This window comes from Neophocaena asiaeorientalis, unplaced genomic scaffold (assembly GCF_003031525.2).
Source record: "Neophocaena asiaeorientalis asiaeorientalis breed wild unplaced genomic scaffold, Neophocaena_asiaeorientalis_V1.1 scaffold11, whole genome shotgun sequence".
In the NCBI taxonomy this organism is placed as follows: domain Eukaryota; kingdom Metazoa; phylum Chordata; class Mammalia; order Artiodactyla; family Phocoenidae; genus Neophocaena; species Neophocaena asiaeorientalis.
In genome coordinates this window covers 3533585-3547637 of record NW_020173124.1, presented here as the reverse complement: position 1 = coordinate 3547637, position 14053 = coordinate 3533585, and the positions used below count along the sequence as shown (strand labels likewise).

Here is a 14053-nt window from a genome sequence, read left to right as displayed (position 1 = left end):
AAAAAAAAAAAAACAATATGTGGTGACCAGCTATCCAACAAAGCCATGAAAGCTTCAAAACTGCTTCGCCACGTGGAGACCAAGCACCCTGCATTAAAGAACAAGCCTTTGGAGTTTTTCCAAAAGAAAAAAAAGTGAATACGAAGAACAGAAGTAATTATTGAAGGCCACCACTTCATCAAATGTGTCTGCACTGAGAGCATCATTCTTAGTGGCTAACCTCATGGCTAAAGCTAAGAAGCCCTTTACCGTTGGTGCAGAGTTGATCCTGCCTGCTGCTAAGGACACTGTCATGAACTTTTAGGAGAGGCTAGCACCATAACTAGACGAATTGATGGAATAGCAGAGGATATTGAGGCACAATTGTTAGGCTTAATGAGTCACTGTGATACGCAGTCCAGGTTGACAAGTCTACCGATGTTGACAATGAGGCATCGGTGCTTGTTTTTGTGCGATATGTTTTTTTTTCAGGAGGATGTGCATGAGGATGTGTTATGTGCACTTTTGTTGCCAGCCAACACCACAGCTGCAGAACTATTCAAGTCTTTGAATGATTACATATCAGGAAAAGTGAATTGGTCATTTTGTGTCAGTATATGCACGGAAGGAGCAGCTGCCATGACTGGACGGCTTCCTGGTTTCACTACTCGGTTCAAAGTGGTCGCTTCCGAATGTGAGCCTATACACTGTGTCATCCACAGAGAAATGCTGGCTAGCCTAAAAATGTCACCTGAACTTAACAGCGTTTTGCAGGATGTGATGAAAATTATCAACCACATTAAAGTACATGCCCTTAACTCACGTCTGTTTGTGCAGCTCTGTAGGAGATGGACGCAGAGCACACACGTCTACTCTTACACACAGAAGTGAGATGGCTTTCTAAAGGTAGATCACTGGCCAGAGTTTCTGAGTTATGAGAGCTGCTCTAGAGATTTCTTTTAGAAAATCAGTCACCACTGGCAGCACATTTCAGTGACACAGAATGGGTTGCAAATCTTGCTTACTTGTGCGACATATTCAACCTGCTCAACGAACTCACTCTGTCACTTCAGGGGAGAACAACAACTGTGTTCAAGTCGGCAGATAAAGTGGCTGCATTCAAAGCCAGACTGGAATCATGGGGGTCGAGTGAACGTTGGGATTTTTGACATGTTTCAAACATTGGCAGAGATTTTGAAAGAGAGTGAGCCGGGGCCTTCTTTCTCCCAGCTGGTGCATGGTCACCTATCTTAGCTTTTGAAAGAGTTTGAGCATTACTTCCCAACCACAAAAGACCCCCAAACTGGGAAGGAATGGATCCACAACCCAGTTGTGAATAAGCCAGGTGAATCGACTTTGTCCATGTTAGAAGAGGATCAACTGCTTGAGATCGCAAATGACGGTGGCCTTAAAAGTATGTTTGAGACAGCTTCAAATCTCCATACATTCTGGATTCAAGTCAAGGCGGAGTATGCTGAGATTGCCACAAAAGCACTGAAAAGCCTGCTTCCATTTCCAACATCCTGTCTTTGTGAAGCAAGGTTTTCTGCAGTGACAGTGACCAAAATGAGATCACGGGGTAGGCTGGACATAAGTAACACACTTTGGGTGTCACTGTCTCCCATTGCCCCCAGACGGGACCATCTAGTTGCTGGAAAACAAGCTCGGGGCTCCCACTGATTTTGCATTATGGTGAGTTGTACAATTATTTCAATATATATTACGATGTAATAATGATAGAAATAAAGTACACAATAAATGTAATGCGCTTGAATCATCCTGAAACCATCCCCCCACCACCACCCCGGTCCGTGGAAAAATTGTCTTCCATGAAACTGGTCCCTGGTGCCAAAAAGGTTGGGGACCACTGCTTTAGTTGACACGTCAGGTAGCAGATATTATTATTGTCGTCATCATTGTTGTGATTCTTTTAACTATTCCTGTGCCTTAATATTCAAGCCTAAATGATGATAATATCTAAAAGCAACTCTGCGCTTGCCTGTGGTTTGTTTCTCAGGCTTGTGCCTGAACTGAGCTTTATGTATCTATTTAAGCAGTAGCCTTTGGCTTGACAGGTCACTGTGTCCTTAGATGTATGTAATCTTTGACAACACTGGTGGGGTTGAATTGGAGTGACAAAGGACTTATACCCATTACCTTGGGTCTTTATTCTCCCAACTTTATGATATTTAGAAATGAACTCCAGGGACTCAGGAGTGGCATGAACTTAAGATCAAAGAACATTCCAATATAAAATGATATGCTGCTGTTAAGGAATAGTCTTCTACAGTAGATTAATCATGAGGGGAATTATAAATATTTCACATACTAATTATATTAGTTTATGGAGATAAAACACCATATGACGTGTTCCCAGCACACTCAGCGAGTTAGATGCGCTTTACATGTTAATTGACTTACTTCATCAAGGCTGACAATCACGAATCCCTGAAGATGACAGGAATTATTATCATGATATTGTACATTCCTGATCTTTATACCAGGTTGACACCTACCTTTCCCCAGGAGTTCCTTTTCTTTGGATGGTATCTTCAGTTCTTGATATTTTAGCATGGTGAAGTAGAGAACAGTGCCTGACGTATTATTAAGGACCCTGAGGAGAAAGTAATGGGCTCCATAAAAAATGACATCAAATAAAACTTCCTAGAATTGTACTGGATGCTGAAGTAAGAAAAGTGCTTTCTTTGGGGGGCATGGGATGCTTTCCAACTTGTTTTTTAATGGTAGAAGTGACTATCATATTGAACACTTTAAATAAAGAATCAACCAGCTTGATTTTCTCAGTATCATTGAGGTAATGAATGGATGATTGATTCATTCAGTCAGTCATTTATTTGGAAACATTTATTGAGCACCTGAGATAAGACAATGAACAAGGAAGATATAGGGCTTGCTACAAAGGAACTTAGGATCCAGAGTGGTAACTGCCATGTTAGGGAAACTACCAAAGAAAAGAACAGCAGATCCAATTTATCTCATCAAAGAGTATATACTCTAATGGGAGGAAACAAGACCTACAGTTATCTCACTCCTTATCTCTGGAAAGAGATGGTGTTCACCAAGTCTCCGTATCAGGAATTCACTGACCACCTTGTAAAGACCCACACCAGAGTTTCCGTGCAGAGGACCCAGGCTCCAGCTGTAGCCACCACATAGTTTTCTATGAGAAAAATAAAGTGAATGAAGCTAGTTAAAAAAAAAAAAAAAAGAAATGAAATATGGTGGAAACAAGTAGCACAGTATGTAAAATTATATAGCAAACCAGACCCACATTTTTAACAGACATGTTTGGTGACCAAGCCCTTTAGTTTAATTAAATCTCCAATGAAGTTTCTTTCATTGGTCTATTATATATTATCTTTAGTTACCTACTGGACACTCCATTTATATTCAACATTTGTAAAATCTGTCTCTGTATTTCTCCTCTACTCCAACTGCTGATTTGTTTTCTCCTCTTGTGTTAAGGAATGTTACTACTACCCATCTGATTACACAAGCTAGAAACCTTTGAGTCACCCTTAGCCTGTCCATCCCAGTCATCATCATTTCTATTTCCTTTGTTGCTCTTAATATCAGCCATTTCTCTCTACTCCCCCCGCCCTGACCACCTCCTCATTATTTCAGTCAGCTGACTCCTTCCTGTTATTTAGGGTGTTGCTTAGATTGCATTTCTTCAGGAGGTTCTGCATTGATGGTCATCACCTTTCTGCAATTTGTCTAACTGTAATCTCCCAGTAAATACGTGATGAATGAAGGGATGAAATGAAACTGCTCAGGTTAGTACAGTTCTTCGTACCATTTATATTCTTTTATTTCTCAAACATAGACTATAATAAAAAGTACAGTTAGCAGGAAACAGTGAGTCACATTCTAATCTTAGATGGTTCAAAATCAGTGTGGAGTAACTGAAAAAGCAGAGACTTTGTGGCCACATCAACTTGGATTTGAAACTCATCTCTGCCTCTTAGTAACTGCTATTGTCTTAGCACTTCACCAAACCTCTTGTAATACTTTAATTTCTTAGTTGGTAAAATGGGGATAATAGGACATATCTTTTAGGATGATGATTAAATAAGATATACTTTAAAAACCTTGCATAATACATGGGTCCCTGTCTTTCTTTAGAACATTACGGAGACTTAAGTATCTCATTATCAAAAAAAGTGACGATGGAGAGCCGTGGTTTTAAGTGAATTGGTTTTATCTATATTTGGTTATGTGTAGAACAACTTCCCTTGTTTTGAGAGTGGTAGTGATGGTGGTACTTTATTTGATTCCTTTTCCTCTCATTTTACTACCACTTTTCTTAGCCAGTGAGCATTTATAACTCAGTTAATTAAGGATAGTAAGAAGAAATAAAGCCTTTCCAGTATGATAATAAATGTACAGTGGATCCCCATATGGCTAACAGATAAAGTATGAACTTCTCATCCTGCATTCGGGTACCTCTAGGTCTGGTGGAAGATCACCTTTTCAGTCTTACTTCCTTTTATTCAAACCCTAAACTTTAGCCACTGTCCTTCCTCTCTGACTTATTTAAATAGCACTGATCCTTCTAGACCCAAAACATCAGGACCCAGGCCTCCCCCTGCTATACCCTCAGTAAACTTGAGACTTCCTGGTTTTCTGCTGCCCTTAGTTTTCTCTTCTTCCTCTGAATGGATAGGGCTTAGTGCCTCTGCCTTCATTCATAATCAGCCTTGCACTGCTTGGTTACATTTCTTGTGCAAGACAGAGCTATTACTTATCTTTTTTATTGCTATTTAATGTTTCCTCTACTTATGGCTTGTTTTGCCAATTACATTGTCAGCTCTTTTGGCACAGGGGTGATATACCTCTTAGCTTGTCAAGTCAGGAGACTTGATAATATTTTGATTTGTTGACTTATTGATAGATGGTGTAAAACAGATATATCTATAAACGTTCTGAATGGTTCATGGTACCTTGTGTCTTACAAGAATACTCTTAACAGATGCTAGTCCCAAAATATATAAAAAATGTTTCTGTACACAGTAAAAATTTCAGTTTATTTATGTTTTTTTTCAATAATAGGGCCCATCCTCCCTTCCTTTTCTTCCTTTCTTGTTACAAACATAATTACTAAGTATCTTTTATGGATTAGATACTATGTCAGATACCAAGAGTTAAAACACTTGAGAGCTTGCTTGAGTAATTTAAGAGATACCTGAATTTAAGTGGCACTGGTAGCTAAGAAAACACCACAGGTGTTACGTAATTTGTCTCTTTAAGCATCTGTAAGGCAGGTCAGAGTGTTAATGACTGTAGAGTGGATAGATGTTAAGAAACCAGTTGGAGATTTTGCTCAGTGGCAGATCCTACCTACAGACCTCAATTCCCTGCTTTCTGGACAAGTGTTCTTTACACTGTGATCTCCTAGCCATCATGATAAGCACAGGAAAGGAACATTACATGGTGGAAAAACTGACCTATTAATTGATGCTACATCATGGGACAGCTATTGGGAAGCTGGATACTGTGTTAGCCTGTAAATTACCCCCCGCAAGAACCTAGGAAATTAAATGACTCCATTTCTTTTTCCTTTAAATATGCTTCCATCTTGAATTTTTAATTGTTTTAGCAAATGGAAACATTTGGTTACGCACATTCTTCAAGGTTTTTGAAAATCCATAGCATTTAAACGTGCAGTAGAAATGTTCTAATTAAGATAAAGTAACTGACAACTAGAGCATAGTTAAAACGAAATTTTGTATATCAGTGATTAATAAATGTTAGAACTTTCTACACAGGTTTTTATAAATTAAAAATATATATTTAAGCCGAAGACTTTTGAAATGTTTGGGAGTAATTTTCACGTATGCATGTATGTATCATTGAGCTTCTGTTACATTGAGTGATACAGCAGAGGAAAGGATAGCACTCCTCTTTCACTTCTCACATCCAGTTCATCAGCAAACCTGGACAGCACCATCAGCAAAAACCCAGTCAGTCCGCTTCTCAGCACCATCAGCGCTATCATTTTAGTCCAAGAGACTGACATTTCTTTTCTCTTCCCTACTCTTCTCCCTTCTTGCAAAGTGATTCCTTACAGTCTGTTTTCCATACAGCAGTCAGAGTAAAGTTCTCTGATAGTAAAAAAATAATGAAACATTTCATGAAATACGTAAACAGATACAATAGAAATACAAGAGATCATACAAGAAAAATTTTAAACTTTATAGATTTAAATAAATCTAAAAATCATGAATCTAAAAATTTAAAAATCATGTTCGGGTCATTGATAGTATGACACATCGTACCATGAAATCTGTTAAAATATATGTTTCAGAAATAATTTTTAACATAGAAAAACATGTATTAAAAGCAAAAAAAATTAAAATTGCAATAGTTTATACATATTACAAAGTGAAAGAATAAAGGTAAATTCACCCAATATGCATTTATTATTTTGTCATTTCCCTAGTTAAAATCCTTCATTCTCTTTCCATTGCTCTTACCATAAAATTCAAAATTATTTTCATGTCTCATGAAGACCCATAGACTTCCTCAGCATCTTCTCTGGCCATTCATTGAATTAATTGCTCCAGCTTCCTTGGTCCTTATTCAGTTCCTCAGCCTGCCAATTTTCTTCTTGCCTGAGCTACTTTGTTTTATATTTTAGGTCCATTATTTAGCCTAGTACCTTGCAAATAATAGATGCTCAATGTATACTGACTAAATGAGCACCAGAATGCAAATAGTGGCCATCTCTTTTGGGGTGGTTGTGCATGATAGTTAATTTATAATTTTTGTACTTAAAACATTTTCTGTAATGACCATGTGTTTTCTAATTATCAGAAGGAAAAAATGGCATTCTGGCATTCTAGAATTGGAGACCCTGGTAGGTGAAATTCAGCAAATCAGGAGGAACTTAGAAATTAGATTATCACAAGTAGATCAAGGGTCTATACAAGAAAATCAATTCAGTGAGGAATTGCATTCAGGTAGGATGGGTGGAGTGTTGGGTTAAGGGAAGCTGGTCCATCCAGAGTTGTGCTTTCCCATTAATTTATGGCTATTTAATTTAAACTTAAAGTGAATTTAAAATTTAGTTCCTCAGTTACACTAACTATACTACAAGTGCTTGATAGCCATAAGTAGCTAGTTGCTGCTGTATTGGACAGTACAGATATAGAATATTTCCTTCATTGCAGAAAATATTGTATCACAGGAAGTACAGGATCTAGAATTCTGGGAGTAGATATCAAGGAACAGGAACTCAAGATAGGCAACAAAAGAACGAAGAAAGACTTAGGGGGTGAGGCTGTGCAGCGTGTATCTAGACAAGGAATTTAAGTATTGAGCAAGGTGACACAGCTGGAAGATGGCATTCACTCTTCTGTCAAAGGCTTGTTGAAAGTCCTGCAGGGAATTATTTAAGTATAAATAACAACCCCAGTTGGTATCTGTGTTAAATTGTGTTCTGTACCCCATTATGTGATAAATGGTTTCGGAAGGTGGGGGGCTATTGAAAAAACTTCATGGGTCAAGAGTGAGATAATTAGTCCATGAAGGATTTTCTCCTAGATTGTATATGGTGGTGGTTGGAATATTGAATGCCTGTCCTCTGTTTCTCATTTCACTGACCCTTCATGCCATTTAAGGTATAAAGGTATGCATCTTGATAATAGTCGTCACACTCCTACAGTGCTTATGTATATTTTAACATCTCGTTTGACATATTAAGAAAATAGGATAAAAGGCAAACAACTAGTGTATCCAAACTGAATCAAAGAAAAATAAAATCTAGAATTTCATTGTGTTGAATGATTTTGGATTCCTTAAGCAAATATGACTCAGATTGTAGGTATAATGTGCATTGAAAATACTTGAAGCATGTATATGCATACAGTCCCAAATACCTAGAACGGCATTCACGTACTTTTACAGCACAGAGCTGTTTTGGTTAGACGATTATAATAGCAGCTTACTTATACTTTTGGTGAGATGGTAAGCTAATGATGTAGCCATTAATTTGAATTTAGCAGACATTTTAAATATAGGTTTCTCTTACAGAGACAAAAGTTGCAATTTAAAGCTCTTTGGTGGTCTAAAAACAGCTTAATTCTGTAGTAGCATGGTAATAAGTACTAATCCAGCTTATACAGTGATTGTAGTATGTCATGTTTGTGAAAGATTGCCCAACTGCTTTCTCTGGGTTTTATGTTAATTTAAAAATATTAAACATAAAACCTTATAACATCTTCATGCTGAGATAAACTGTTCAATTTAACTTGTGCTCAAGCAGCAGCTGTCAGGAATTATCTTGTTCCTAGTGGTTTTTGCTTTCACCTTGTGCCCTTTCCTGCCAGAGACACAGTGTGGGGTGGTAAAGCTCACCTTGTTAGGATTTATTGCTTAAATAATACCTGAGGCAAGATGAACATTGGGAGCCTAGGGATTAGCTGCTGATTGAGTGATGTCATTCATTGCATTATACAATTTGTTTTTAATTGATGGAGGATGGCAAAGAAAAAATTGCCTATGAATCTTACCTGCATTTCTTTTGTGGGCATCTTCATCACTTCTTTTTAGGTGTCATTGAGCTGAATATTTGAGGAGTTGCTTATTGTCTAATTTAACTTCCATTTTACAAGCAAAAAAGCAAAGAGAAATGTTTTACTAATGTAGGAGATAATTCCCACAATTTAGAAGTAGTGCGTGCTATTTCAAGATTAGTTATAAAAATAAAATGAGTTTCCTGTTAATGACTGAACAAACTGAAGGAAGTGTTGGTGTGGGCAGTCCCAAATGGGTAATATTATGAAAATCATTGCCATTTTACTTCTGAATGTATTGCATTCTCTCGTTTGAGAGCTTTTATTTGAAAGTCTCAATTTTAGATTTGGATTCCTTGATTGTGGATCAGCTGGTAGGTAGGGTAAGGAGAGGCGGTATGTGGTAGGAGGAGAGTGAAGGGCTTGCTTTAGTTAAACATTTGCTACAGATGTTCCACCCTGAGGATAGTTCTCTTGGAGGAAATGAACAATTGGAGTCTGACTAGAAATACATATATGATGGGTTTACTGTTTATGGAATGTGGCATATTTTTCCCTTCTACTTACTGCCATTTAATGAATATCCTCCCAAATTTGTAGTTTTATAAATGTATAACTTAAAAATTTGCAAGACTAGATCAGTGAGTTACAATATATCATTTATTTAGATTAATCAAATGTTAACATTTTGCACATTTATTTCTATCTATGAATATTTGAATATTTGTTTTTAGTGGCCTTTGGACCGAACTATTTAAGACTTAGTTGCAGACATCATTACGCTTCACATGTTAATAATTCAACACGTGTCTCCTAAGAATGAAGATATTCTCCTACATAATTGCAGTAAAATCAATACACTTCAATTTATGATTGATAAAACTTTACAATTTTATATTCAGAGTTTCCCTGTTGTTCTTATATCTTCTACAGCTGTTTTTTATTTTTTTCCCCATTCAGTATCCCATCAAGTATCACACATTGTATTTTGTTTGGGGGTCTTTTTATTTCCCTTTACTCTAGATTTTTTTCCTTTTATGACCTTGACCTTTTTTGGAGATCCAGCCCATTTATTTTGCAGAATATTTGTCTGGCTATTTCCTCACGACCAAATTCAGATCAAGCATTTTTGTCAGGAATTGGTGATCTCTATCTTTCTCAGTGTATCACATTGGGAAATACATGATATCCCTTTGGCCCATTATTGTTCATATTAAGTTTGGTCACTTGGGTAAGTTGATGTCTACCAAATTTCTTCATTATAAGGGTACGGTTTTTTATAATTAATGAATAGATGGAAGCTGCAGTTAATGAGTTTTTCTTCCTGGTGTGTGAAAAACACTGAGTTTGCTCAGGTCTTAATGATTAACAATGAGTCATTGTTTGCAGTAGTTTGTTATGTTGGGACTGGGGAGTGGGAATAGAGGGGGGTGTATTACTCAACTTGATCCACAAGTTGCCATCCGTTTTATTTTAAGGAAAATATAGATTGACTGAGTTTAAATTTTATTGTTCTCTCTACTAAAGATCAGATTTGTAGATGAGCAAATATCTTCATATTTCAGAATTTTCAATCTAAATTTTAGAAAAGCTTATACTTAGTGGTGGTGGTGGGAATATTTTTGGAAAAAATAGAGGACATTTTCTGAACATGAATTTTCTATTTGCTTTAGTTGAGTACAAGTAGACAATTTTTAAAAATGCATCTCCTTGATAAGATTTTTTACTTTATAACAATAAACCATAACATTAATACAGCAATGTGAGTTTAGAGAGGTGGCTGCTTTTTGGTCTTATGTGCCTTTTTTAGCCCATGAAGAAGACACTTGAATTCCTCTTTATGATGTATGCACTTATTATGTAATCATTCTTCTTATGTGAAAGGCTAGTGCTGCAGATCATATAAACACCTGAAGTTAGCCATTTGGCTTGTCAGCAAGGGAGAATTTATAGTAGTTGTAATCATGGTAATAACAAGGATGCTATTTTGTATTTATTAAGTACAGTAAAAAGCGTTTGCAATGTAAGTGGTCCACAATGAATTCATATCTGTGGTGTAATGCATAGTACTTCGGGCTTAGAAGACTGGGAATCTCTGCTTTGCCACTACTACCAGTGTGATTCTAGAAAAAACCCTTAACCTTCTTGGACCTCATTTTTTAGAATGAGAATTAAAGCTGTAAGGGTCAAATGATGCTATATTATGTTATAAAGGTGGCATTCCATCAAAATTGTGCCATCTAAATGTCCTCAGCTGCTCAGGGAATGTAATTTGTCCCTCTTTTGTGTCCACACGTGTTAGCCACCTCATTAGTGAAATATTTCCGGGTTGTCCCAGACAGTTGTCTGTCTGTTCCTCTAGTACTTTGTTCATGCCACTGTTATTGGCAGCATTCATTCTGCAGGCTGTCTTGGTCATCTTTTCTGTTCTTCCTCGCTTGACCCTGGTACCTAGTAGGCATTTATGATAAATGTTTGTGGAATGAGTGAGTAAATAGACACTATTTCATTTATAACCATGGATAGGTAGACTTTCAGTTTCCTTTTTATCTCCCAAAGACAAGGAACCAGGCTTTCTTCATTTTTATAATTTATGTTTTATATAAGGGATATTACAGAGTGTACACATATGGTGCCATTAGCAGTCCAGTAATCGAGAAGAAAATATAAAAGAAAAACCCCCACAAATATTGCAGAATATTTAAAAGGGGGGCATAAGAAAACATGCCAAGAGAAAAAGCCCTCACTAGATAAGTCTATTGCATAAATCAAAAGGGTTTATGTCATAACACGAACACGTGCCATTCCTGCTCATATATTGAATTTCAGTAGTTGGTTGCATAAAGAAGTAAAGTGTAATGAAACTGGCAAGCAAAGTATTCCCCAGTCAGCCTTATCTTTGTTCCATTTGTCCTTCAGATGGAGCTTTTCTAGGCTTTTTTCAATAAAATCCATCCAGCTTTTTTTTTTTTTTTTTTTTTTTTTTTGCATCTCTCAGTAACTGAGCTGAGAAGACCAATGAGATTCAGGGCTTTTATAGTTCTTAGCAGCTGCTTTTTAAGAGATCAAAACTTAGAATGCTGCTACATGGTATTAAGGCTTAACTCTTGATGTGTCCCTATGGGGGATATGTTTTCCTTGGGGTAGGATGAGGAAAGAGGAGAGAAGGCACAGGATGCCCACTTCAAGTATGCTCGGGGTGGTAACCCTAATTTCCTTGTTTCCTAGGATTCTCTTCGCAAGCTCAGTGCTTAACCTGACTGAACTGGCTGCCCTTCGGCCTGACCTTGGGAAATTGAAAAAGATTCTGTACTTCCATGAGAACCAATTGGTATATCCTGTCAAGAAATGTCAGGAGAGGGATTTCCAATATGGATACAACCAAATTCTCTCATGGTAGGTATAGATTGTATCATTATATTTAGTCGTTTGCCATCTTTTTCCTTATAGTTAGCTTTTAAATCTGGAGACCTCCTGTACACTTATTTTAAAAATACCTTAAATTAGGAGCAAATGTTTAAACATACCTTCCATGGTAGGAATTACTTGTGCCTCTGCAATATGTACATATAAGAGAACAGCTAATCCTTTTATAAAATACATATGTGTAACAATCTAAATGTTGAACTAATTATCTAACTGTATTTTCTACAACATTCAAAATAGAATCAAAGGGGTGACAGGGACCTTCTTCAGCCCCTGATTCCATCATCTACTGTGTGAGACATACTTTTAGAAAAAGACAGTCAACTTTTATTTACCAGCTACTTTCCATGTATCCAGCTGAAATCAAAATAGAAATTTACAGAGGAATAAACAAAAATTAAAGCATAATGGAGCAAGGGGTTTTTGTCCTTTTTTTCCTTATTGTTTGTAAGAGAAAACTATGGAAAATGAATCTTTAGGAGGTTTTTTTTCCACTCTTGAGTCTTCTGAAACTGCATAGCCTTAAAATACCATGACATTTCAAAGGTGATGGTCCTTCTCTACTGTTACTTCAACAAAGTGTATCTCCTGAAGCTTAGTTAATGAAAGAAGTTAATAACAACTCTGAAACAGCTTTGCTATTGGATCCCATCCACATAACTGCAACACTCAAAGGGAGTCAGTTTGGCAGTGATTGGGTTCAGTTTACTCACCTTTTTTAATAGTTATTAGCAACTGGGATTGATGATGTGTTTAAACAGACTCCCAGCTCTTTTGCAAGTATATTCCATAGTTTCACTGACATAGAAAAACAGCTAGATGGTAATACTTCTGTGTTTTGAGCATTTTGTAAATGTTTTCCTGCAATCATTTTTACAAGCTGCTTCAAATGAAGTAGCAGCGCTATCAAAATAGAGCGGAGCTGCTTCACATCAAATGTCTCATAAAAAAAGCAGCCGTTTTAAAATTTCATAATAAAATTAAAATTCTTTATTTTATATTGAAACAGAGGGGAAAATATGTTTTAAAAACAAAAATAAAATCATTTTGTGCTTTATCAATATGGAAAACATTTGTAATATTCTTTTGGTTTCTTGAATTAGCCTCATTCTTTTCCTCAGATAGTGTGTGTTTATTACCCGTGAGAAATAACTGGGGAAAAAAATTAAGTCTATTTTTCCCTTTATGGGTGGCTTTAAAGTTAATGGAAGTTACACCCACTCATATCAGAGAGGAAATGCATGAAAAAGAATATTTCTGTAAACTATCTTGGAACTTTAATTTGGCATAAACTGGGTTTTTAAGTAGTTGGGTTGAATGCCGTTTGAGGGCAGATAGCTAAAAAAATTTTTAGCTCACTACCCCTCATCTCTCTGTTTCAGAAAAGATTGCTTTGCTCAAAGGGGATGAGACTATAAAAGCTTATATATAATTTTCCAGCATTGCTCTTCTCAAGAGCGTAAACTGATAGACGAGCTTGGAGAGAAAGAAGTGGGCTTGATCATTGGTGGGACTCTTAATGAGAAAAAAACTGGCTTGCAGTCATCCAGAGGAAAAATAAGAGTGTCAGAAAGCAGTCCTGTTCAGATTCAGTTTGAAAAGTATGACTCCAGCTTCTTAAAATGTTTCTTTAGTTTTCTTGCTGACTTCTGCTTTTGTTGGCACTGTCAGGTTTCTTTCTTGACTGTGTGACAGTTAAAGACTTCAGAGATGACCGACATAAGCATTCACTTTAAATAGAGGTTTCACTAACCCTCTGACTGATGAACACATGCCATAACTATGTATTATGACCTGTGGGTCACTACTACAATATGTGACATATGGTGAAAACAGACTAGCTGTAAAACATCCTTCAACTTTTGGTATATTATTATATTGGCTTCCTTATTGCTTGATATTGTGTCAGCACTTCTGTGACACTCTCTTGTATTATCCATGTTGTAATCACTGCTAATCCCAAGTTTGCACTAGGTTGCAACTAAAAAAAAAAAAAAAAATACTTGTATGGGAAAACACTTTTGCAGGAGTGGGGGCAGATAGGGGTGGCAGGTCAACATTCCTTTTGTTAGTTTTTCATTCCACTATGTATTGATAATAGAAACTTTGAC

General features: G+C 36.7%; 1 protein-coding gene across 9 annotated transcripts in view; it reads left to right on the top strand.

Annotated features, from left to right (window-relative positions):
* QTMAN (queuosine-tRNA mannosyltransferase) overlaps nucleotides 1-14053 on the top strand; it is a 357381-nt gene that overhangs the window by 79608 nt on the left and 263720 nt on the right. For all 9 annotated transcript variants that reach the window (XR_003003173.1, XM_024744092.1, XM_024744100.1 and 6 more), the window contains exon 3: nucleotides 11745-11912. Coding sequence is in view for 8 of the 9 variants with exons in the window: in XM_024744092.1 (XP_024599860.1) it covers nucleotides 11745-11912 (168 nt within the window). In the remaining variant the exon portion in view is untranslated. The remainder of the gene's footprint in view (nucleotides 1-11744; nucleotides 11913-14053) is intronic.